This window comes from Maniola jurtina, chromosome 7 (genome assembly GCF_905333055.1).
Source record: "Maniola jurtina chromosome 7, ilManJurt1.1, whole genome shotgun sequence".
NCBI lineage: Eukaryota > Metazoa > Arthropoda > Insecta > Lepidoptera > Nymphalidae > Maniola > Maniola jurtina.
Window position 1 is genome coordinate 6,425,236 of NC_060035.1, and position 24,161 is coordinate 6,449,396.

The 24,161-nt window shown below is 35.8% G+C and overlaps 2 protein-coding genes across 5 annotated transcripts in view; one reads left to right on the forward strand and one right to left on the reverse strand.

Moving 5' to 3' along the window:
• Nucleotides 1–24,161, reverse strand: part of LOC123867144 — a 119,277-nt gene that overhangs the window by 17,059 nt on the left and 78,057 nt on the right. For 3 of the 4 annotated variants that reach the window (XM_045909027.1, XM_045909024.1, XM_045909025.1), the window contains 5 exons: nt 8,385–8,565; nt 4,734–4,795; nt 3,184–3,354; nt 1,700–2,688; nt 1,414–1,582 (listed from right to left, as the gene is read on the reverse strand). In XM_045909027.1, coding sequence (XP_045764983.1) covers nt 1,414–1,582; nt 1,700–2,688; nt 3,184–3,354; nt 4,734–4,795; nt 8,385–8,565 — 1,572 coding nt within the window. The remainder of the gene's footprint in view (nt 1–1,413; nt 1,583–1,699; nt 2,689–3,183; nt 3,355–4,733; nt 4,796–8,384; nt 8,566–24,161) is intronic. The other variant, XM_045909026.1, reaches the window with a different exon arrangement.
• Nucleotides 10,924–16,929, forward strand: LOC123867147. Its single transcript, XM_045909033.1, has 4 exons — nt 10,924–11,205; nt 14,583–14,758; nt 15,293–15,459; nt 16,538–16,929. Exons 1-4 carry the CDS (start codon nt 11,037–11,039, stop codon nt 16,731–16,733), a joined length of 708 nt encoding a protein of 235 aa, XP_045764989.1. The 5' UTR covers nt 10,924–11,036; the 3' UTR covers nt 16,734–16,929.

The following is a 24,161-nucleotide window of genomic DNA, read 5'->3' on the forward strand; positions in this document are numbered from 1 at the left end:
TTTGTAAATGTTTAATGTGTTGGATCAGCAAATAAATCTTATTCTATTCTTGTTTTTATAGATACATAATCTACAAGTGTAAATTAAAAATTTATAACACCCCCGACACGTGAAGGTTACAGTAATAAATAGAAAAGAGCTGATAACTTTCAAACGGCTGAACCGATTTTCTTGGATTATAGCTAAGAACCCTTTCGATCAAGCCACCTTTCAAAAAAAAAAACTAAATTAAAATCGGTTCATTAGTTTAGGAGCTACGATGCCACAGAAAGATACACAGATACTCACGTCAAACTTATAAAACCCCTCTTTTTGGGTCGGGGGTTAAAAATGGATTTCAGTGTAGTTGAAAATGTCAACTACATATATTGAGATCCATTGTAAGGTGACTACCTAACTCTTGCTTATTACTATAGCTCTACATTCAAATGAATATCTTCATCAATGAAAAATATAACGAAATTGATAATACATCTCTTAGAATAGAAAAATAACTATTGAGTTCAGTTCTATTCAATGGAAATATGATAGGCATGGGGACTTATTAACATACTTTTTTACGTTACGGATTATAGAAAAAAGTTACCATTATAATAAAAAGCATTGACACTAAAAAGATCCATCACTGCGAACGTAATCAGTCATGGCAAAATCCGACATAAGATTTTCTTGCAAAAACCATGAATAATTATTATCGGGTCATTAGCTGTTTGCTTTTCTTAAAGAATTTTCATGGTATGGGAAATTTTTAACGTACTCGTCATTAATTCTTCATCAATTGATACCGAAACGTATCAATTTAATTCGCATAATTCGATAAAACTTATATTTTGATTTGTGCCTAATTTTCATCTGCGATACTTTAATTATATTTATTAGGCTATTTAATAACAAATCACACATTCAATTTGCTTTCGCTATTTCTAAGGCTGACCGCATAGACATGACCGGCTACAATACCTACTGGAAATGGGTACTGATTACATCAACCGCTTGTCTTGGTATGTTCTAATTTTGAATTCAGTATAAGAAATTCGCTGCATGTAGCTTTACTCACGACTGGAAAGAAATTGACTAAGTTTTTGTGTATTAGAACAGGCAGTTTTGATTTCACGATTCATTCAACACAAATCATAGCAGCGTGGTCAGCTATGGTTTCTATTGTATACCACAGGGCATCGGTTGTAATGTACCTTCCCGGATTCGTGGTATTTGTTAATTTTAAGGTAAAAAATTATGGATCGAAATCAAGAACTTTACAGTCAATTTTGTCACACTTTTAGGCCATTTGAAAATGAGTTCAGATTTGTTTCAAGGGTCAAAAATATCTAGATTAAAAAAAGTATTTTTATCAGAAAATTAGTTAAAACATATCTTCTCCAGACAGTTCCTCAATAATTATTACTTCCTTACCTTACGAATTCCATAGAAAAATCAGAAGCAGCATCACTTGGCTCCTCCCAGCATGATGCTGCCGCGTCGCTAAAAAATTGCGCCTGCGCCGACCATGCATCACAAGCTCTCAACACTCGACGTAGAGCCCCCACCATCATTCGAACTGCGGCGCGGGCAAACGTATCATCTGATAATATTGACATGGATGCAGGTATGGTCAAACAAAAACATGCAGTTTTTAAATTGTTAAATCCAACATAGTTGAAACAATAATAAAGTATAATTATTTCATAACTATACTCACCAATTTTCATAGGTTGAGGGTATAATGCCAGTAGCCCAACAGGCAGAGAATCAAATATTAAAGACACGTTACTTTTTACATCACTTATCGGTTCATCATCTTGATTCATCATTAACCGATCTAATCGATCCTCAATTTTATCTCTAACTTTATTCATCATAGGAGTATGCACCGTGGGATTCATCATGAAATCGCTAATATCACTTGAAAAAAATAATTTATCTCTAAGGTCTTCGTTATCCACACTACTTGTAATTCTTTCTTCCATTACCATATCTCTGCTTTCATACAATTCATTTGCACTTATGCTATTTACATATTTATTAAAAGATTCATTTTTCAGTTTGCTAGAACTAGTACGTCTACTATTATTTCTATCAAGAGAAGATTTACTTTCCTTCTCAATTGAATTGTTTTCGATTTTAGAAGTTTCAACGCCTTTGTTATTTACATTATAGTTCCTTACGTTTTCTTCACTAATGTTTCGACTACTATTAAACGAACGACTAAAATTTACATATAATAATTTATTATTTATGTGCGTTTCAAATTTATTTATACTACTATCATTATTACGAAAAGTCGAATTTCTTGAACTATTTTTTACAGAAGTGCGATTTTCTTTACTAACATTTTTACTGGGAAACTGACTTAACTTTCTTGTCATGTCAACAAATTTTCCCTTCTCTATCGAATTATTGTCTGCATCATCCCGTTTCCTGCGCTCAAAGTCATCAATATCATATTTTATTGCACTGTCCTTATTTCTAAAACTATCAAGTTCTTGATTATTCACTTGTGCAAAATGTGATCTGTTGCCAATATTATGGAAGACATCAAACTCGCTAGAAGCGTCAATCCATAGCCAGAAAAAATGTCCTTCGAGCATGTTCAGACGTTTAGCTTCATCCATCACATGTTTAGCGTAATGTATATCACATATCAAGACGATGACACCTCGGGTTAGTCTCGATACTTCTGCAAGGCGTCTGTAAAACAAAATTTTTAATCAGTATCTATTAAAAACATACGCGTAGAATTACGCATAGGCCGAGTCATTTATATTTATACATAAGATAATGACTGAATGATGTAGAATTACAAAATATATAATTGTTCAGTATTTTAATCTCAATAATGAATTTGCTGACATTTTTGATTTTATATGTCTACGAGGGTTATGTGGTCTAGTTCCGAAAAAGATACAGTCAGTCATCAGTCAGTATCTAGATGGCTGACCCATTTAAGAAATTTAAAGGCTACCTTTATCAGTGCTTGGAGAGCATGTTCAGTTATGGGTCCTGTTTTCAACCAGTAGCAACTGATTTTAATGTCTGAAGGATCTGGGACCCTCCACATAATTATCCCAAAAACCTTGGAAAATCAGACCCTCAGCAACCAGAATACATCGATCCAGCTATTCCCGATTTTTGAATCACATATATTTTACAAAATGGGAAAGGTTAGGAGATTTAGTGAGTTACCTGAAAAGAGCACGGCGAGTGTATTTCGTTGGAAGCGAAAGCCATTTAGGATTAAGTGGTTGAGTGGTGAGAATTGAAGACAGATCCTTCCTTAGAGATAGCGTTGTATATAGATCTTCCTCGGCAAGCAAAGTAAATGTATGCCAATGAGTGTGCAGGAGGGTGGCTCTGCTGAATGAAATGTTCGCATATAGGATTGGTTTTATCATACCATTGTGTCCTTTCTACATAAAATAAATGATAATTTTGAAATATCATCAACGTTATTGCCAGCTACTACGGGGAATGGCCTTAGTCTCAGAACGAGAAGGGGTCTGGCCATTACATGTACCAGACTGGCCAAATACAAATTGGTAGACTTCATACACCTTTGTGAACATAATGTACACTTAGGCATACAGGTTTCCTCACGGTGTTTTCCTTCACTCAAAGCAAGTGATATCACTTGGTCAGTGATCAAAGATAAATGAAACATCAAATTTTATAAACAATGTAACTACTGCGTGATCATTATTATCAGACCATTGAGGTCATTCAAGTGAAGCTTCCTACTACATTTCTCTTCTCAGCCTATAGGTATCTATATGAAATTAAATAATTTGGATCTCTTTATATCGTTATTTTGCTTACTGTCATTACAAAATATAACAGTCCATTAATTCCCTGCTACGATTAGCATGAGTAAGTACCTCAAAACGATAGAGATAATAAGCAGAAAAATCTAAAGAAGACGTTGACTGCTTTCAATCAGGGATCATTTCATAAATGTTTCAGCTAGTCACAAGTTACTTTAAAGCAGTCTTTCCCAACGTGGGCGATAACGCCCCCTTGTGGGCGCTGCAGGCCTAAAGGGGGGCGGTAAGAGACCCAGGGAAAAAAAAAAAGGGGCATTGTGTAGGGCTTTGGGGTCGATTTATAATTTCATCTACCTAGCTAGGAAGACTCTTAGACACCGACTGAGCCTCAGCCGGAATTGACAACATACGAAGAAATAAAAATCAAATTCAAAAATGGATATCAAGAATTTTGGCTACAAAAACCGATCCCGCAATTGTACCCTGGATTGTTGTCAATTGTTCAACGATTTTTGATAGCATTCCCATCGTCATATTTGTGTGAACGTGGATTTAGTGCTGTGGCAACGCTGTTTACTAAAAAGAGAAATCGTTTGCGTGTTACCGAACGTGGCGACTTGCGGCTGTTTTTGAGTAAATTGGAACCTGATATCAACAAACTTATTGAACAGCATCAGATTCAACCTTCACATTAGTTTTTATATAAGAATTGACTATGTTTGTTTTATTTTCAATAAAAGATACTCTGTCCGAATACTATAAATTTGCGTTTCAATAATCAGTTATAAGTACTTAGCGGTTTTTAAGTAAGGGGGGCGTTAAAAAATAATTTATTCTTAAAGTGGGCAGTAGACAAAAAAAGGTTGGGAACCCCTGCTTTAAAGTAATTAATAAAAATATAAGTTAAATTCTAGTGGAAAATTAAGAGGGTTATTGGTAATTAAGCTGGTAGTTAAATCTAAGAATCTGACAAACCTGAGTGCGTGTAATGTTTCCCTAGCGGTTATCTCCAATCGTATCTCCAGAGGCAGCAATTCCTGAGGAAATATGAAAAGTTTTTACTGCACGGACGCCATTATTAGTTCACGTCGCGTTGTAATCGTTGTTAAAGTGGATTATAAATGACCATCATTTTGCTGCGACGCGGTCGAAACCTTTGGTGGATAGAAAATGTAATATTATGAACGTAGCATATCTTAATATAATACTTTTATGAACTGAGAGAAATGCGGTAAAACATAGCAAAATCCGCCCCAGTTTGCGATGCACCCAGATAATCCGTATTATTTTACGAGTTAAAACGCATTAAGTTTTATAGTACTTAGGATATACCCGTTCGTCTGAGATTATTTTATTTTCTTAGCTGCTTGAAATAAAATATTGAATTTGTATTCAGTTAGATAATTTTATGCTATATAGCTATTCATGTATAACTACAACAAAATATACGCTTGGTCGACCAACGTACAATATTATTTTTTAACCCGTTATGGTCATTTTAAGAAATGAAGAGATCCGGAGAAAATCCAATGTACCCGATATCGCTGAATGGGTTGCGAAGCTGCAGTGACAATGAGCGGGGTACCTGGTACGGAAAACCAGTGGACGCTAAGGTCCACTGGTTTCCCGTACGCCATTCTAGCCATTTAGGAGCCTAAGCTCCTAAATGGCTACAATGGCGTACCGGAAAGTACAGTTTTGGCAGACCCCCCCAATAGATGGATAAAAGACATTGAACGAGTCGCAGGAAGTGGCTGGATTCAAGCGGTACAAGACCGTGGCGTGTGGAAGTGCCTACAAGAGACCCATGCCCAGCAGTGGACGTCTATCGGTTGATGACTATGATGGTCAATCCATACTTAATACTTAATTACTTAATTATTATTTTACTTAATTATTATATAAATGCGAAAGTGTGTCTGTCTGTCTGTCACCTTTTCACGGCCCAACAGTGTAACGAATTCTGACGAATTTGGTACAGGGTTAGCTTATATCCCAGGGACGGACATAGGCTACTTTTTATCCCGGAAAATCAAAGAGTTCCCGCGGGATTCCTAAAGACCCATCTACTTAACCGATTTGTGTGAAATTTGGTGCCGAAGTAGCTGGCGTCCCTGTGATCGATAAAGGCAACTTTTTACCCCGGAGAATCAAACAGTTCCCACGGGATCTTTAAAACCTAAATCCACGCGGACAAAATCGCGGGCATCCTCTAGTTAAGTATAAATGGGGCCTGTGATTGAATGGAGTACTACCAAAACTATTCTGCATACAAACTGTATAAAGCAATTTATGGTAGACCGTACAACGCTCTTGCCCGGTCCATAATTATTGCATGGCTGTGGCATGGCACGGCCCGTACAAGGTATAAACTGAATCGGCCATTATTCTATCCTCCTTAATATATAAAACCCATTTACAAACAACATTTTTATAGATATTGAAACCATCCAACCAACCAGACCAAATCTTCCGTTTTAACATAGTCTTTACACATTTATTAGGCATTTGCAAATGATTTGTTTGTTATTATTACAATACTTGAATGGAACAACTGGCAGAGTAAAGTACGATCATTATTTATTTTAGGGTGAACTTATATATGTGTATGAAATCAGAAGCAATTGTGATGTCGGAACGTAGAAAGGTATAATAAATTACCACCACACGTCAGCAATGTTGTTATATGAATTCACCAAAGATAAATATCATAAAACTCCAGATAGGCAAAGCTCGTTTATTTTGACGACGACTCTGGCACAGTAGTAAGCGCTGTTGTCGTATTAATAGGAGGTCTCGGGTTCGATTTCCGGCATGGGTTTGGAATTTTTATAATTTCTAAAAACTCTGGTCTAGTCTGGGGGGAGGCTTCGGCCGTGGCTAGTTACCACTCTACCGGCAAAGCCGTGCAGCGAAGCGATTTAGCGTTCTGGTACGATGTCGTGTAGAAACTAAAGGGGTATGGGTTTAATAAAAACTGCCATACCCCTTCCAGGTTAGCCCGCTTCCATCTTAGACTGCATCATCACTTACCACCAGGTGAGATTGCAGTCAAGGGCAAACTTGTATCTGAATTTTAAAAAGAATGTGTATTGTATTAAAAAAAGTTAAGACTTTGTATGATTGGGTGAGTGGCATATAGGTACGCGTAGCATCACAGACTATACCTACTGGTGCGGGGTTATACGCACATTTTGACACCTACGAGCATACTTCATAAAATTGCGATCCGTTAGAATTTTACCAACAAGCAATTTTTAAGCAAACTATACTGAATCGCAAAACTTGATCAAAGATTTTTTTAAATAACTGTTATTGACTTACTCTTTGTCCGAACATACGAGCAGCTATCGATGAATGAAAATTGGAATATTTCAAAATGGAAACGTTTTCGGTATTGAAAAAGGATCAAAGAGATTATGCATGCGATGCTTTCAATTTTTATTGCTTGTTTGCTAGTTGTGAAATCAAAAATTGAAATCAAAACAGTTACGAGGCTTGTTGCGTAGAAAATATTTCCACACAAAGTTTATTGTAAAAAACCGGGTCAAGTACAAGTCGGACTCGCAGATGGAAGGTTCCGTAGTACCATTACATAAAAGTTCAATTTTCTAGCTATTACGGTTTATAAGATAACCCCGCTGACAAACAGTCAGACTGACAGCGGAGGCTTAGTAATAAGGCTCTGTTCGCATCTTTCAGTTACGAAATTCTTTAGGGTTAAATTTAACACTCTTTTTAAAGATTGTTAAAGTTATATTTTTATTTAAATGCAACTTTTGCCTACGTGCTAGTATGTTGTGTTTTTCGTAAAATAATACGTACTTAAACTATTAGAAGATTCGTTTTGTTAAAAATATTGCTGTTGACTTCGCACAATAGTGATATTGTTATGGTTGATTTTTAATATTCTGATTCCCTGACAAAGCACTTCTTTTAGTAGACTTAATAAGATCATCTAGCTGTCTGAAGGGCCTTCGACCTCGTCTCGATAGCCTACGTAAGCAATATTTATCAAGAGACACTCCTTAGCTCTTATATGCATGTATTTTCTTATAAAAACCAACTTTTACTTAACTCTTTTTAAAATTCTTACTAGGTAGACATTTTTTTTAAATAACTTAGGTTATAAGACCGCTTACTAGTTAGCATAGTTTGTATAAAATTCTATGTGACTCTTATACAAGGTGTTTCAGAAACAGGGTCTTAATTTTTTAACCCAAACGGTCACCTAAAAGGGTTACATCAACTCTTTTTTTCATGATAATAAGGGTTGGTCTCATTGTAAAAGTTCTTTGAAACGGTGGAAGGGTGCAATGACCATCAAAGTTAGGTCCCTCTTTCCGAATTCAATTTTATTCATCAGCCTGTATGCATCCACTGCTAAACATGGTATTTTCAAGAGCGCGCCACCAAACACGGCCCTTCGCATTTCTCATCCACCCACTTCCTGTTACCTTCGTCAGGTCATCAGATCAGTCTAACGGAATGGAGGTCATCTTACACTACGCTTACCGGTACTGAATGTACCTATAAGTACTTATACCGGTACCTTCCCAAATATCCTGGTATGACATTATTAGGCCCAGCAGGTACAATGAAATCAGAGTTGATTAGGATACTCACGTTAGCAATGGTATAAGACAGATGTAGGTGGGAGGGCGATGCGCGCAGCACCGGGACGCCAGCGCGGGAGGCAGTGGAGACCATGGCGGCTGCGGCAGATCCTCCTCCGCAAACCAAGAGTGCCGCCACGCGTCGATTGTCCAATACCGCACACGTCTGCTCCAGCACCCGTGCGCTGAACCTGAAAAACATTCACTTTGAGGGCAGGTACTGAGTTTTTATTTTTTTATTTATAGACTAGAGTTTGGCTGCAATCAGACGTGCTGGCATGTGATAATATAGCCCAAGGTATAGGTAGCTATAGCTAGCTATTCGATGCTAGGACGTTAGTACAGCCTTAGCCCGGTATCCACAAAATTGAGATGGGTGGTTTAGCAGACTATACTTTGATACATAGTGTGATAATTTGTTACGGCACAATGGGTATTTGAACTGCGCTAGGCACCCAGTTGGTGAGAGTGAAGTTGCTTTCGGTGGCATGCGATGCGGCTGTAGAAAATGGAGGGTGGATATCATCAAACACTCCTCAAAACCCTCCCCGTTATTAAGGTGATAAAACACGCGAAGAGAGTTTACGTGTCTTCGTCGTGCTCCGACGAGTTAGTTAGTTTGGGAATTATGCTAAAAAATGCGAGCACTGAAAATCCGATTGAAGTCATCTTATATGATTGTTACTGATGACGACGTCATCTACAATTCTTTGGCGCAAAGTTGCAATCGACGACACGCTCTGCGAGTTTCGCGACGTTATTAGCATTTTGAACAAGTGTAAATTAAAAATTTATAACACCCCCGACAAGTGAAGGTTACAGTAACTAGAAAAGAGCTGATAACTTTCAAACGGTTGAACCGATTTTCTTGGATTATAGCTTATAGCTAAGAACACTCTCGATCAAGCCACCTTTCAAACAAAAAAACTAAATTAAAATCGGTTCATTAGTTTAGGAGCTACAGATACAGATAGATACACAGATACACACGTCAAACTTATAACACCCCTCTTTTTGGGTCGGGGGGTTAAATATGCGTTGCATTTAGAACTTGTGGCTCTATAGCACGTATGCTATAGATACTATGACTATTTTCTACAAAATCTACATTAAAATTAAATTTTAATCAACTTGTAAAACACATGCCTAAATAAAGCAGCTCTCGGCTCTTGTAATGAGAAAGTCTTGGCCCAGCAATGTTTTTATGTTTTCGTAATAACACAAGTGTAAACAAAGGTAGGCGCCGGTACGTGTTTGAATCTGTAACACAATAGTATTGTACTCCGATATAACCACAATTCTATCCGAGGATTATTAACAAGGATAACAATATACTCTGCATTGACCTTTTTGTATTTCTCGATAATATACAGGTGGTTTCAATATATTCTAAAACAAACATTATTGCGAAAAGCTATTAATATTTTGTACATTCCAAATGTTGACCAAGTCAATTTCAATTTCACTTTATTTTTGCCATAGGTATTAAATATTACTACGTACTTGTGTACTCGTCATTTATAAAAAAGTATACAAAATAAAAGGCAAACAAGTGTAAATTAAAAATTTATACCTAACACCCCCGACAAGTGAAGGTTACAGTAACTAGAAAAGAGCTGATAACTTTCAAACGGCTGAACCGATTTTCTTTTATTATAGCTAAGAACACTCTCAATCAAGCCACCGTTCAAACAAAAAAACTAAATTAAAATCGGTTCATTAGTTTAGGAGCTACGATGCCGCAGACAGATACACACGTCAAACTTATAACACCCCTCTTTTTGGGTCGGGGGTTAACCCCCGACCCAAAAAGAGGGGTGTTATAAGTCAATTTTACTTATATATTTCAGACTGTTATACTTGTATAAAATATCATACCAGTAGATTTCAGATTCCGTATGTAGGTTTTCTCTATAATGTAGACCCATACTAAGAAAAAATTAAATGGTTTTTAAGAAACCTAAATGTACGCGTACATTTTCAGGAAAAGCTGGCCATGGACAAGTAGTTATTTGCTTACGTAAAGAATAGCTTAACAAGTAAACATTCTATACAAGTATTTACCTATAAACCTAATTATGAGAATTTACTTAACTATATAGACATTCATTATTTATAACTAAATGATGTCCGCGAATTCGTCCGCGTGAATATACCTACTTAGGTTTTAAAAACAGGAAAGAACTCTTTTATTTTCTTGAAGAAAGGTATGTATGTAGGAATTTATTATTATGGATATAATGCAATTTCATTCCTTTCAGGCAAATCGGTGGAGCAACAAACATCCAAACTTTCACATTTATAATATTGAATTAGATAAAAAAAAATTAGACACCCAATATATTTTTAATTGCAGGTTTTTCTAATAGGTATGCAATATACAGGCCTTGCTAAGATAAAATAAAAATTGATAAAGTTGTGGATTCAGTTTTTACATGTATGTAGCTACTTTATATAAGAAAACTCGACTGAATCACCTTCTACATAAAGAAATAAGATCCTTTGCGACGTAGCTGATAAATATATACAAACAAACTTACTTAGATCTCTACAAACCCACATTATAAAGACACTTCAGTTTCAATTTATTCTTTTACTACAGCGCAAGTGCTTTTCAAATTTAAAGGCTTAAAAGCTTCGTGCGGGGTCGCAATATAAAAGAATGACTTCGCGGGAATATCCAAAGATTTGGGGCAGTTTCGACAGAATTGCTGAAGATGGAAGGACATTGGCATTCGCAATAGAAGATATTCCAGAGGCTCTGTGGAGCGAGGCCGTGGAGTTTATGCTGGGGAATTATATACGGGAAGATGTTTGGTGGATCACAGCTGGTAAGCTTTTATTAAAAGAATATTTTAGGCCGGGATTTGGTTTATTGAACCTGTTGTTTTTTTATGAAAAATATAATTTTTCTGAGGAAATATATTATACTGTGTAAAGAACATTCTACAGAATATTTGTTTAAGATAGTGTAATAGTTGCATAGTAACTAGAAACCTGTGATCTTGGTGACACATTTTTAAGGCTTCCTTGATGCTGTTAAAATATACTGTACTAAACTTAGTGGTCTTTGTGGCTCTGGCTCTTACGGCTGTAGGTATATGATCTCCTCTGATTAATTATTTTCTATTAAACTTCAATAAATTCTCTATCAACTTAAAAAAAAAAACGTTTTTTTCTTTATTATATCTTTATAATGTTGAATTAAAAGAAATTAAAAATTCACCTACACCTAGTCCGAGTTATCTTATAGTACCTGTGTACTAAATGAAGTAACCCTAATCATGTATATTTTAATTCTAAAGGCAGGTCATTTTGTAGCAAAAATTCCACCATGTACGACATCACATACACCAGATGTAGAACATTAATCAAAGCCGCGACCCTCTTCAGGACGTAAAGATTTTTTGCAATTAACTAAATCCCATCTTACGATGTCGGAGTTTCACGCAAGAAAATACCAAGTCGTTAAGAAAATTCGCTAAGAACTCCCTCCGACCAATTATGTTGGCGCAAATAACCTGCCCTGTTTTATCATTCTTGCTCTTCACACGAGCGTGAAAAATTGTGGGAATAAGAGGACATAAAGTGTTCGTTTAACGTGATTTTATAAAGGAGACTTCTAAACTGCAGAGGTTTATGTGTATCTCGCATTTTATTGTTCCACGGGCATCGTTTGGACTTTGCACATTATATCGACTCGGCACCAATCCAACACCGTTCCAACTACAATTTTCGGTTCAGCATCAATGAATCGTCGACTAAGCGATTACTCCAAAGGTCACTAGTGAAGAACATGACGTCACTGAATGCATCAAAAGCGGCCATAAGTGTACTTGTACCTCGTACACTACTTTCAATTAAATGTTGAAAATTCCATCGTAAAATACACGTATTTCCATTCTTTATTATAAGTCGAGTCGAAGCGGAGACGGCGTTGAGTCTGTGTAATATATGCGAAGACCTTAAAGAAATCCAATCCAAATAAAACTGTTTTAAAGCCAAGCTTTTTCTGATAATAATGTAATTCTGTCTGATTTTATTTTATACATTACAAATTAAAGCAATAATCATTGCTGTGGTAAAAATCATGTATTGTATCATCACTGATCACTCCATCTGAACTAATACTTACCAAGCGGGTTTCAAGGATTATATATACGAAAACCAATCCAAATAAAACGACGTAAAAGCCAAACTTTTTCTGATAGTAATGTAATTCTGTCTGATTTCATTTTATTCACTGCACCATTAAAGCAATAATCACAGCTGTGGTCATAAACATGTATTGTATCATCACTGATCCGAGGTCACTGGCAGTAAGCCCGAACAACCCCATCTGAGCTAATAGTTACCCAGCGGGCTTTAAGGATTAAAGAGAATTTAGTGTCTGCTTTACGCAAACAACTCTCTTTGAATATCAAAAAGTTACTTTCTTGTTTTATGGGCACAGTCATGTAGTAGGCAGACTACTTGATTAACTTTAAGTTGTTAGATTTTAGGGTTCTGTTCCTCAAAAGGAAAAACGGAACCCTTATAGGATCACTTTGTTGTATGTCTATCTATCTGTCTCTCTGTCTGTCTGTCCGTCCGTCCGTCGTGTCTGTCAAGAAAACATATATTATGGTACTTTTTATTACAGGAAAAGAAAGTATTTCCAATGGATTACGATCCGAATATATCAATCACTCTACCACGAATGGTACATACAAATCCTGAAAGTGTTAAGAGGCACTTATGGCAGTGATTTATCATACTTATTGCAAAGGCTTACGATTTTTATATGAATTTGTACTTGTAAAAGCTTAAAAGGGAATATTAATTGAATAAATTCCTCACACAAAATATGTCATTGTGCTTAAAGATGTTTCGGTCAATGGGCTTGTACTAGAGAGAAGGGTCTTGACCAACATCTCAAGAGGCTCTCGCTTGGACGTTGGATCGAGGGTCGAATGCAGTATACACAGGACTACTTGAGTGTAGTGAGAAAATTTCTTCAATATATTTTCCAGATATGTGGCCTTTATAACACAGCTATAATAAAAAAAATATAAACCAGTTATAAACAAAAAAAACTCGTTTTAGGGTTCCGTACTCGAAGGGTGCTAAAGGGACCCTTTTACTAAACCTCCGCTATCTGTCTGGCCGTCCATCTGGCTATCAGCGGGAGGGACAGAGTTAAATTTTTTTATTGTACTAGTTACCAATAATAAGTTTAAGCAATAAAATAAAGTGCAACAACCTTGAATTTTTTTACTATTCTATAACTTTTCAAAGGTTATCAAAGTTCAATAGACAAAGTCAAACGGCTGACGAAAAAAATTAGTTTGGCGGACTAAACGCCGAAATATTTCCACGAGTTGGCATAATATAAATAAGTCGGAGCAAGATGTCAATAGAAATTGATCCATCCGCATCAGGCAGATTGAAGAAATGCTCATGATTATTAGCGGAGGTCAGCGCTGTCGAAACCTATAATCACGCGTATTTAGAGATCCGTAGTAAAACATGGAACCCTTACAGTTTCGTCCAGTCAATCTATCCGCTTGTCCGTCTGTTCTCTATGCGGTCACAGCCACTTTTAAAATAAACTATTACAGCTGTGAAGCTGAGATTTACTACTAGATTCCGGTCAGAAGCCCATAATCCTACATCTATACATATAATAAAATTGTAGAAAAGTGGTGTCTGTACAATGGAAATATGTATATAAAAAAAGGAGCAGGATTACATCGATGCCGAACCCGAAATTGTAATCAATTATTTTTTTTGTCTGTTTGTCTGTTTGTCTGTGTGTTTGTGCACGCTAATATCAGAAACGGCTTATTCGATTTAGATACGGTTTTCACTAATATATTGTAGTAAGCTTCTGTTTATTTCATGTCAATCGGTTCATAAATAAAAAAGTTATGTCAATTTAAAGAATCACGGCGAACATTTTTAACGTACAGAGTACGTACTACACGCCTCGCGCCTGAGCGTCCGTGGCTATATAAAGCGCGCTGATTCCACGCGAACGAAGTCGCGGGCACAGCTAGTTTGATGAATATAATGATATTCCAGTGGGAATTTTGCACTTTCGGAATTAATTATGTTCTCAAATTTAATACGGAAATCAGTCCAACAATTTAATTCCCTGAGGGTGCTCCGTCATGGAATATTAACACAGATTCAGTGATAATAAATTAATTGATCTTCGAAATTCCAGGTACTGCACAGGATCCACAGGCAATCGAAGAATATCGGGTGCTATTGAAGTCTATTATTAATTGGAAAATGAGTTTGGCATGCTTCCTGTCTGATGGCGATGGAAATGATCGCATCCTTGTAGGTGTCAATATGTGCATGCCGCAGGAGAAAAATCACTTTGTTGATCACAACCCGGTAAGGATGAAACAGCATAGGTAATTTTTAAGATTTTAAAAGCCCTTATTTTTGACCGTAGGGTTGTTGGTTCGTATGTTGTCATTTCGCCGAAATCGGTAGCTCATTTTTGGCTACTTCCAATTGTTCTTGTTGTTGTTGTGAGTTGATAAGTTGACACCTGTGGTTTGCATGACAATGAATAAGTATGTAAGATTTTATAAGAACATCTTAATGATGAAGGTGGGCACTGGCACTGAAGAACTCTCAAGCATGCAGGTTTCCTCACGGTGTTTCCCTTCACCGTTAAAGCAAATAATATTTAATTGCTTAAAATGCATACAGCTCTGAAAAATTAGAGGCGCGTTTCCGGGTTTGAATCCTGGACCTCCTAAATAGGAGGTCCATGTCTTAACCACGTAAAAAACGACTGCAAGTAAAACTGCTAATCAGATTATAATAATATTAGATTCCTCTTAGTATTTAAATTGTAGTAAAAATAATGCCTAAACAAAGGAGCCTTTAAAGTAACATGGCCCATTTCTGTTACAATAGCCTAAAACAAAGGCGGGTCTGTTGTCGCTCCGCATGTTTAGCGAGACTATGAAAGTGACTGCGATATACGACAAGTACGACGTGAGTAAATATCTCATGGGAGCAGGCCTGTCTGTTACTCCGGAATACAGGGGCCTTGGCGTAGCCGTTGAGCTGCTAAAGTGTAGGTAAGTATGAAAACTATCTACGTGAACCACTTTGTTTTGAAAAATGAGCCATTATATTCAAGAGAGATCGCCGCGATCCGTAACTTTCCATCGCACTATTAATATATTTTATTTAAATAAATAATTTTGGAATTACAATAGGTATACACCATCATTGCAACCCATTGCAAGCCCACCGCTGAGTATGGATCTCACTTCAGAATGAGAAGAGTGTAGGCTATAATCCATCACGATGGGCAAGTGTGTATTTACAGAACTATGTAAACATTGCGAAGAACTCTCAAATATACAGGTTTACTCACGATGTTATCTTTCACCGTTAAAGCAAGTGATATAACACTAGTAGCTGTAGAAGACATAACTCTGTCCTAACCACAAGGCTATCGCTGCTTTATCTCCTCCTCGTATACCCTAGACTTCACAAATATGGCTTCATTTGCACTACATTTTGGTTACCGTGAAAGTACTTCGTAGACTGCGACAGTTGCAGAATAACAGCTGTCTTACTACCACCTCGCTAACGCTAGAGTTTCATTATAAAGACTACACACGTTCCAGTTCCGGAAACAATGGCCAGCTATGCTCTTAGGTGAGTTTTCTATGGAACTGGCACAATAACACTGGAGTACAAACTTCATCGTACAATTCTAGGCTAAGGAAGAACTCTTAGGATTGTGACGTCTTTAGTTTACTGATTATAATATACAGCTGGGGGCCTCTGATTATATTGGAAATAGCGACTACTCCTTGTCTCATTATAAAGTGGATGTGCTAAAATGATGACCTTGCACCGCAAAGCGCAAGGCATCAAATGAGTCTCTGGTAGCCGCTGAATTCAGGCGGCGCAAGACCGTGGCGTGTGATGCTTATGTCCAGCAATAGTCGTCTAACAGTTGATGATGATGATGATGATTATTAGAAAAGAAAACTCTGATCGAAATTTCAGCTTTTTAGGTAGGTCTAAAAGTTTCGACTGGACGTTCATGGGTCAGTCATCAATTGAGTGAGTCAGGATTTCTATAATATATTGAGATCGATAGCTTTATGTTTTCTATTCTTATTATAACACACTTTTCAGAATGCTCCTTGCAAAAGAAGAAGGCATGAGTGTCACAGGCGGAATATTCACAAGTGAGTCCGCACAGCGATCCGCAGACAAGGCAGGCTGGGAGTGCTTATACCAGGTTCCGTACAAACAGTTCGGGGAGCAATGCGAAATCGACTTTAACACCAGCACCGAAAACTTAAAAATATTTGCTGCAAAAGTTGAATAAAATGAAAATCACAAGAAGTACTTCCACTTTTATCACTGAAGATAGTATATTTTTACCGCTTTACACAGAAGCTTTGCTAGCACTTGTAATTTAATGTTGTTATTCTAGCGTAGGTACAATGAATACTAATGGATTTTTACACGTTATAAAAATAATTTAACTGAATGTTTTTATCCGCAATAAACTAATAACGACATATTATTATTTTATTTGCGATTTACTGAACCTGTAACGATTGCAGCTGTATTTTTATTTTTCATAATAAATACATTTAAGTTTATCTGGAGCATAAACATTTTAACTTCGTTCGCAAAATGTAAAGGAATTTTGAAACCTATTACTATACCTATACCTATAAATTTATACTATCTTGAACCATACCTATTATTATTTAATATAATATTACATATAATTTCTCTGATACTCAATAATAATACTGGTAAAGCGTTGTGGTATGCTGAACCAATCAAGCCGTAATCAAACCTATTATTGTCAGATTCCATACAATGCTACGTTTTATCAAAATCGAAGAGTTTTGTCTTAATTTCAATAGGACAATTATACTAAAATGCAAAACTGTCTGTTGCCGTCAACTACTATTTATTATTTATTTATTTTATTGGAAATGCCCGCGACTTCATCCACGTGGATTCAGGTTTTTAAATCCTGAGGAAACTTTGATTTTCCGGGGCAAAAAGTCCCTCTTCAGGCCTTAAAGTATAACCATGTAAAAAGCACGTCGCTCCAGTGCTCGGATATGTGATTAAACGACAAACAAACACACTTTCGCAATTTTTACCCGACTGCGGCAAAGCCAAAAGGAAGGGTTATGATTTTAGCAGTCTATGTATGTATGTGTGTATGTTTGTATCCAGATTCTGTGTGTTCCACCGTAGCGCCTAAACTACTGTGCCGATTTTGATGAAAGAGGTGTCAATCGATTCGTCGTAAAGGTCCGGGTGACATAGGCCACATTTTATACGGAAAAAAATTGACCATTGGGATGTTAGGTACATGAAAAAAGTGAGGGTCTCCAAAAATTTTTTTTTTTTGCTACTTTTTCGAGTAAAAGAGGAGAAAATTCTGAGTTCATAAATATAATTGTACTACACCATTAAAATATACCAAGCGACAGAAAAACAATTTTACTATAATATTTCATCGCAGTTGGATTTTAGTTTTCAACTTTATTAAATAATACAGCTATTCATAGAAAAGTCATTTTATTAGAAAAGTCATAAACAAAATCAATTTTCTCGGTAAACTAGCTCCTCTTTGATGTGAAGTAAAACAGAAATATCCAGTCTTGGTCGAGTTTCTGCAATTTCTGTTTGCTTTTATTGCAATCTTCTGAAATGTCTTCACTCGCAATATACCTAAATACCTTGCAATTGTCAATACAAAGTTTACAGTTTAAACCCATGATTCTGGCGTATATATTCCCAGATATTTTCTTTTATTATTTGTAATTTCTTCCTGTAGTCTATCTATATTTCCATCTCTCCCTGCATCGTATTCTTCATTGATAAGAATCGTGCCCCTTTCTAATATTCACGTAATGGTCGGATTTTTTTCGGGGAAACTAAAATATTAGCTAACCATATTTACTTACTTTTGATAAAAAGAAAACAAAATATTTTCTCCTCTCGAAAATACATAAGTGATAGCTCTGCAAAGTGCAAAGTGTAAACAAATAATGCATCCGTGATAGGTATATGTGAAAAAGCATGCGGTGCAGCGATGAAATTATATTCAGGGCTCACTTCTGCGAGAAACCTCCTGAATTTGTTTACCTTTTATGTCAGCTCAGCTAAGCAACAATGGCGCAAACGTATGATCGATATAAATATGTACCGAAATAAACATCTAGGTATTATGTATAAAAATGCAATGCGCGGGGCTGCAATTGCTTGTATAGTATGGAATATTATTGTAAATTGAACAATTGAAAAGAGCAACCGCGGAGTTTCTTGTTGGTTCTTCTCGGTAGCATTCCGAGCCAGTGGTAAATTATTTTGACGATTCAAAAGCACTTATTACATGAATAAATATTTTATTGTATACTAAAAAATATTACTTAAAACTTATAATAATACCTATCTAATTTTATAAATCCGAATGTGTGTAGATATGTCTGTCTGTAGATATGTTTCCTTTTCTCCACCCATCTATTGTTACCTTTTTGACGAAATCTGCAACAGGAATAGCTTGCATCCCGGAGACAGAAAGCTTTCGAACCGAGAAAACCAGAGTACCTACTCACGAAATATTTTGAAAATGTTAAGTCCATGCGGACGAAGTCGCGTGGGAATCATCTAATTTATGATTACCAGATTTACCTGTTAAGGGTTTAATTTTGAAGGATATTATTTAAATTAACCTACTATTTCAATAATTAATTTTTCCGCTTTCCGTACTATAATATTTTAATGAAATTATATTGAATCTAGTGTTCAATATAATTACTGTAATTAATTGGTAGTAATGAGATTATGTGATATTAACACGCGCGTGAGGATAATTCAATTAAGGTCCATGTATTTCAAATTGAAAAGATTTACTGAAAGGTATTTAAGTCCTAGTTATTCGTTGAGCAGTTCCGTTCTCCAATAATTCAAAATTTGAATAAAACTAATTTAATATAACAAACTTTGCAATGAAAAATGAATTCTTGAAATCGGTTCATATTTCACTATGGAGTAACATTGACTAGTAAGTATATATCAATAATAAAGCTTCCTTCGATTCCAATTTTCAAAATACGACCACTTACAGTTTCAGTATGCATGTATAAATAAATCATAGATGGAGAAAAATAAATATTTTTAAAACGTCCTGACAGTTGACTATTTTATCTATGCCTATGAAACTGGATCGCTAGCTGTGACCCTGAAAAGAAAGTTAAAAAAGGCCCGGGGCCTTAAAAAGAACCTTACTCGAAGCGTAATCAAATCAGGAACTAGAATCAAACAAGAAATAAAGATACCGATCAACATAGCGCAAGGAGTCGCGAAACTGAAGTGCCAAACATAAATGAATTATCTTAAAAGTTTGATTGACTGAAAATATCTAATAATACTCATCTGTTTACATCAATGATGATGTAAGATGATACAGCTAGTTTTTATTAACATGAAAGTCAATTTATGGAATATTACATTACTGCTGATGTCCATGACATGCAAAAATAGGGGCTTGTTTACTTATTGCTGAATAGGTAACTCGCAAGATGGTCTAGTCACTGATGATGTAAAGCTTCCGGAGAGGCGTTTCTGCGTCGTATTCCTCATTGCCTCAGTCGTAACCTCTTTCCTTACTTAATGGTACTTACTTAATGGTAGGATGTAAGTAGTTTTTTAAAATTAAATTTTCAACCATTTCCAACTTATATTAATGATTGATGAAAAAACATGACACAGCTAACTTTAACTTAACGTGGCAGTAATTTATATTGAAGGAGGCATTACGTTGGTTAGATGACAAGCAAAAATAAGATGGGACTTACTTAGTAATAAAATGAGGTCGTGGAAAGTAAGGATGAGTGTTCATATAGGAATGTAGAATAGATGTCTACAGGCTACAATACTCTCACTGCCATCGGTCTAAAATCCCTTTACATTCTTTATTAATTGTCTTTGATTGGTCAGCATAGTGAACGCAAAGCAGGATAATAGTGATATGCTAATGCTATATTCTACATAGATTTTATTTATCTTTAAAAAATCTTATATCTAATGTAACATTCAAAATAAATACCTATGAACCTAATCTAATTTATTAATTTGTTGTCATTCGTTTGAAAAATATAGACTAATGAGAGGACTAAAAAAGTAATTTACTGCCTTCAGTGTTTTTGAAGTCCTTTTGTGTTTTTTGCTGATCTCCTAAGCAAATAAATCTAGAAAATTCTCTTCTTAAAGAGAACGAAACATCTATAGGTAGAGTTTAACACAATATCTGGATAAAATGTAGCCATTTCATAAATAGAATTCCTAAGGATACCATCTCAGTCCAATCGGGAATTCCTTTCACGAAAATGTCATCAATTCAAGCCGTATTTCCGGATAACACGTGTGCGCAGGTATACCTAATTTAAATAAAGAGATCATTTGTTTTTCCTACTAACAATAGGAACATTTTCCTTGTTGTCTACTTTGCCGAGTGTCCATTTGCAAGTTTCCTTGCAGAAATCGCTGTCATTGTCACATCAAATATGCAACACTTGCTGAGGGTGACTTGCTGCGAGAGTTTACACAGTCTGAAAACTGACTGTTGCAATAAATTGTGAAAGTCAGTTGCCAGTGGACACTTGCCCTAATTATACATTTCTGTCTCGTAACGAGTAATGGTTGGTTTTGAGAAACTTAAGCGCTGTTAAACTACTTTAGAGAATGTTGTTAAGAAATTTTATGCGGTGGAATCAGTGTTAAATTTATAGTCGGTTAAGAAGAAGAGCTGGCGTATAATGTAATTAATTACTGTTATGTATTTATGTACATAATGTAGTTATGGATATTCTAATAGAAGATTTCTCAATTAATTTAGAACAATCAAGCTATGACATTTTGGGTTTACGACTTCAGTTGAGATTGCCACGGATAAATCATAAATCGTTTCTCGTTTTACACGATAATGAGTTCTACTAGTTTTCAAGAGAGACAGCTCTATTATTAAGTATATCTCTACCATATTATACTCGTAAATGCGAAAGTGTACTTGCTTGTTGGATTATTGGTTTGTTGGTTTGTCCTTCAATCACGTCGCAACGGAGCAACGGATCGACATGATTTTCGATGAAATCGATTTTTCGAGGAGTGAAGATAATTAAACACCTGAAGAGCGACATGGGCTACTTTTCTAAAGTAAGTAAAAACTAAAGGGCTCCCACGGGATTTTTAAAGACCTAAATCCACACGGACGAAGTCGCGGGCGTCATCTACTTCTATATATTCAAATGTTCTCTCGGTAATTAATAGCGTCTATTAAAATATCTTTAGCATTCATATCTACGCTACGTTAATTAAGTAAGTTACTTAATATTATATTAACAGCGTAGAGGGAGTGAGTGAGCTTCACTCGACGTCTTTCGGTTTCTACCCTCGGGATTCCAGGGATGAGATACAGATAAACTTGAAATAAAATCTTATCTAAACACAAATACTACTTCCAAATCGTTAGAGCTATTTCCGAAAAACTGAGTACTTAGGTTTTATATACATAGGTAGTATCTGATGCCCGCAAATTCATTCGCGGAAACTTATTTTTTCAAGAATCCCTTGGAAACTGTTTGATTTTTTGGCTTTAGGCTTTATTGTTACACTCCAGGTCTTTATAAATTCATGCGCAAAATAATTTCAATTCGTAGCTCTATTGTAGGGTGATTGAAGGATAATTACGGCACTACATGTTATGCAAGGACGATAACTTTGATAACTTAACTTAGTGCAACTGTTATTCCATCTACCACCGTCGTCGCAGAGAAATTTTTGTTCAGATTTGTCGTGCAGTGGTCGGGGCTAGTTCCGCCTTCCTAATTTCTGCAGGGTTTGTCCTGCAATAGAAACTATTTCATATGCCACAGCTAAACGCTCATGCATATATTAAACTGTTTTATTATTCAGCAATACTGGTACCGTCAGCTATGTTTGATAGCTTTCAACGTTTGAATACAAAGTATGATAATAATTTATGCTGATGAAAAGATATTAGTTCAGCATTCTAAATGAAAAGCGACAAGCTGATTATGTGTTGAGAGAAAAACAGTAAACTACCTGGTAATGGAATTATTTCTTTAAGAAAAGGAGGTCCGGTAGCTAAAGATATAAATAAGATAGGCTGAATATGCGGAATCTTTATAAAAGTCTTTGATGGTCTTCAAAGAAAAACATTTTCAAATAAAAAACAAGGATAACGAATGAGAATTTAAATTAAAGAATGCTCGAAATCACCCTTGAAAAGTCATAAAATTCTTATTTACATTATTACTAGATGTTGCCCGCGACTTTTTCAACGTAAAAGGTTTTTAAAATCTTGTGGCAACTCTTTGGTTTTCTAGAATAAAACTTAGCTTATGTCCTTTTTCAGGATGCACGCGTATCTCTATACCAAACAGATGATGTCCTCAACATCACCCTTATAAGTTTCGGTTTTATGAAAATTCCGTGGACACTGATTTTCCGGGATGAAAAGTAGCCTTTGTTCTACCCTGGAATGCCAGCTGCAGCTATAAGTATTGATTCAGTTTTATTATTTGGAATATATTATTTGACTTACGAGCAATACCCAATATATAAATCGGTATTTCGAAAAACGTAGGTATTTCGACGTTGCAGATTTCAGACATAAGTACCTATAGTTTAATTGGCACAGCAGATAGCCAAGCCCTAGATTTGGCAAGCGCTCATAAGCATGTTACAGTACATAATTTGTAGTAGATAATAATTATAGCTCTTTACTGTTACTGAGTTACAGATAGTGTTTATTTATGGGGTATCAATGGGAAATAAATAAATTTATGGGTTAAATAGAGAATTGCTCCAAAGGAAGAAGTAGTAGAGGCTTTACCTAGAATCTTTATCTTCCTCAAATAATAAACCGGTCAAGTGAGAGTCAGATTCGAACACGAAGGGTACTGTACAAGATATAAATCTAAATTCATAAACGACAAAAAATCACTGATTCTATGTTGTTACAGCGGCAACAGAAATACACACTCTGTAAAAATTTCAAACCTCTACCTATATTACGGTTCATTAGATACAGCCCGATCACAGAAAGTCGGATTGACAGATGGACGGACAGCTGAGGCTTACCAATAAAACTCCATTGGCACTTTTCAGGTAGATACCCTAAAAAGTTATAATTTTATCAAAGATACAAAATTATCAATACCTAAATCTGTAAGAGATCTGGTCATATAAGACGTAAACATTATTAATGTAAGTAGTAAAATAGAGAGAAAAGTTCGCATGGAGTCTATTCAAAAGCTTTATTGTAACCTTACGGTCGGTAGAAACTTTCAGTCATTTACAAGCTCAGCCAATTAACGTTACTTCTCAGGACAAAGGCATTCTCAATTAGTGAGAGAATTTAGTGCTTCTGCTCGCTCTGTTTTTCGATAAAGGTGAGCGGCCGAAAATGTGTTGAAAAAAAAGAGACTTTTTGCTTCCTTTCAACGATTCAGAAAAGATTTTCAATATAACCTAATATAGTATTTAGCTATTTATTATATATGATTTATATAATACTTATTTTTATTCAACCTTCCTCGTGAATTCTAAGGTAAGTATGTACTATACTTACCTAATCTTCTGGTATCTCTGAGTGTTAAAGGAATTAGCAGAGATTGAGAGGCCAACTTAAAAACCATGCTTAAAGCTTCTTCGAAGCTATGTGTATTTTAAGCAATTGAATATCACTTGCTTACGG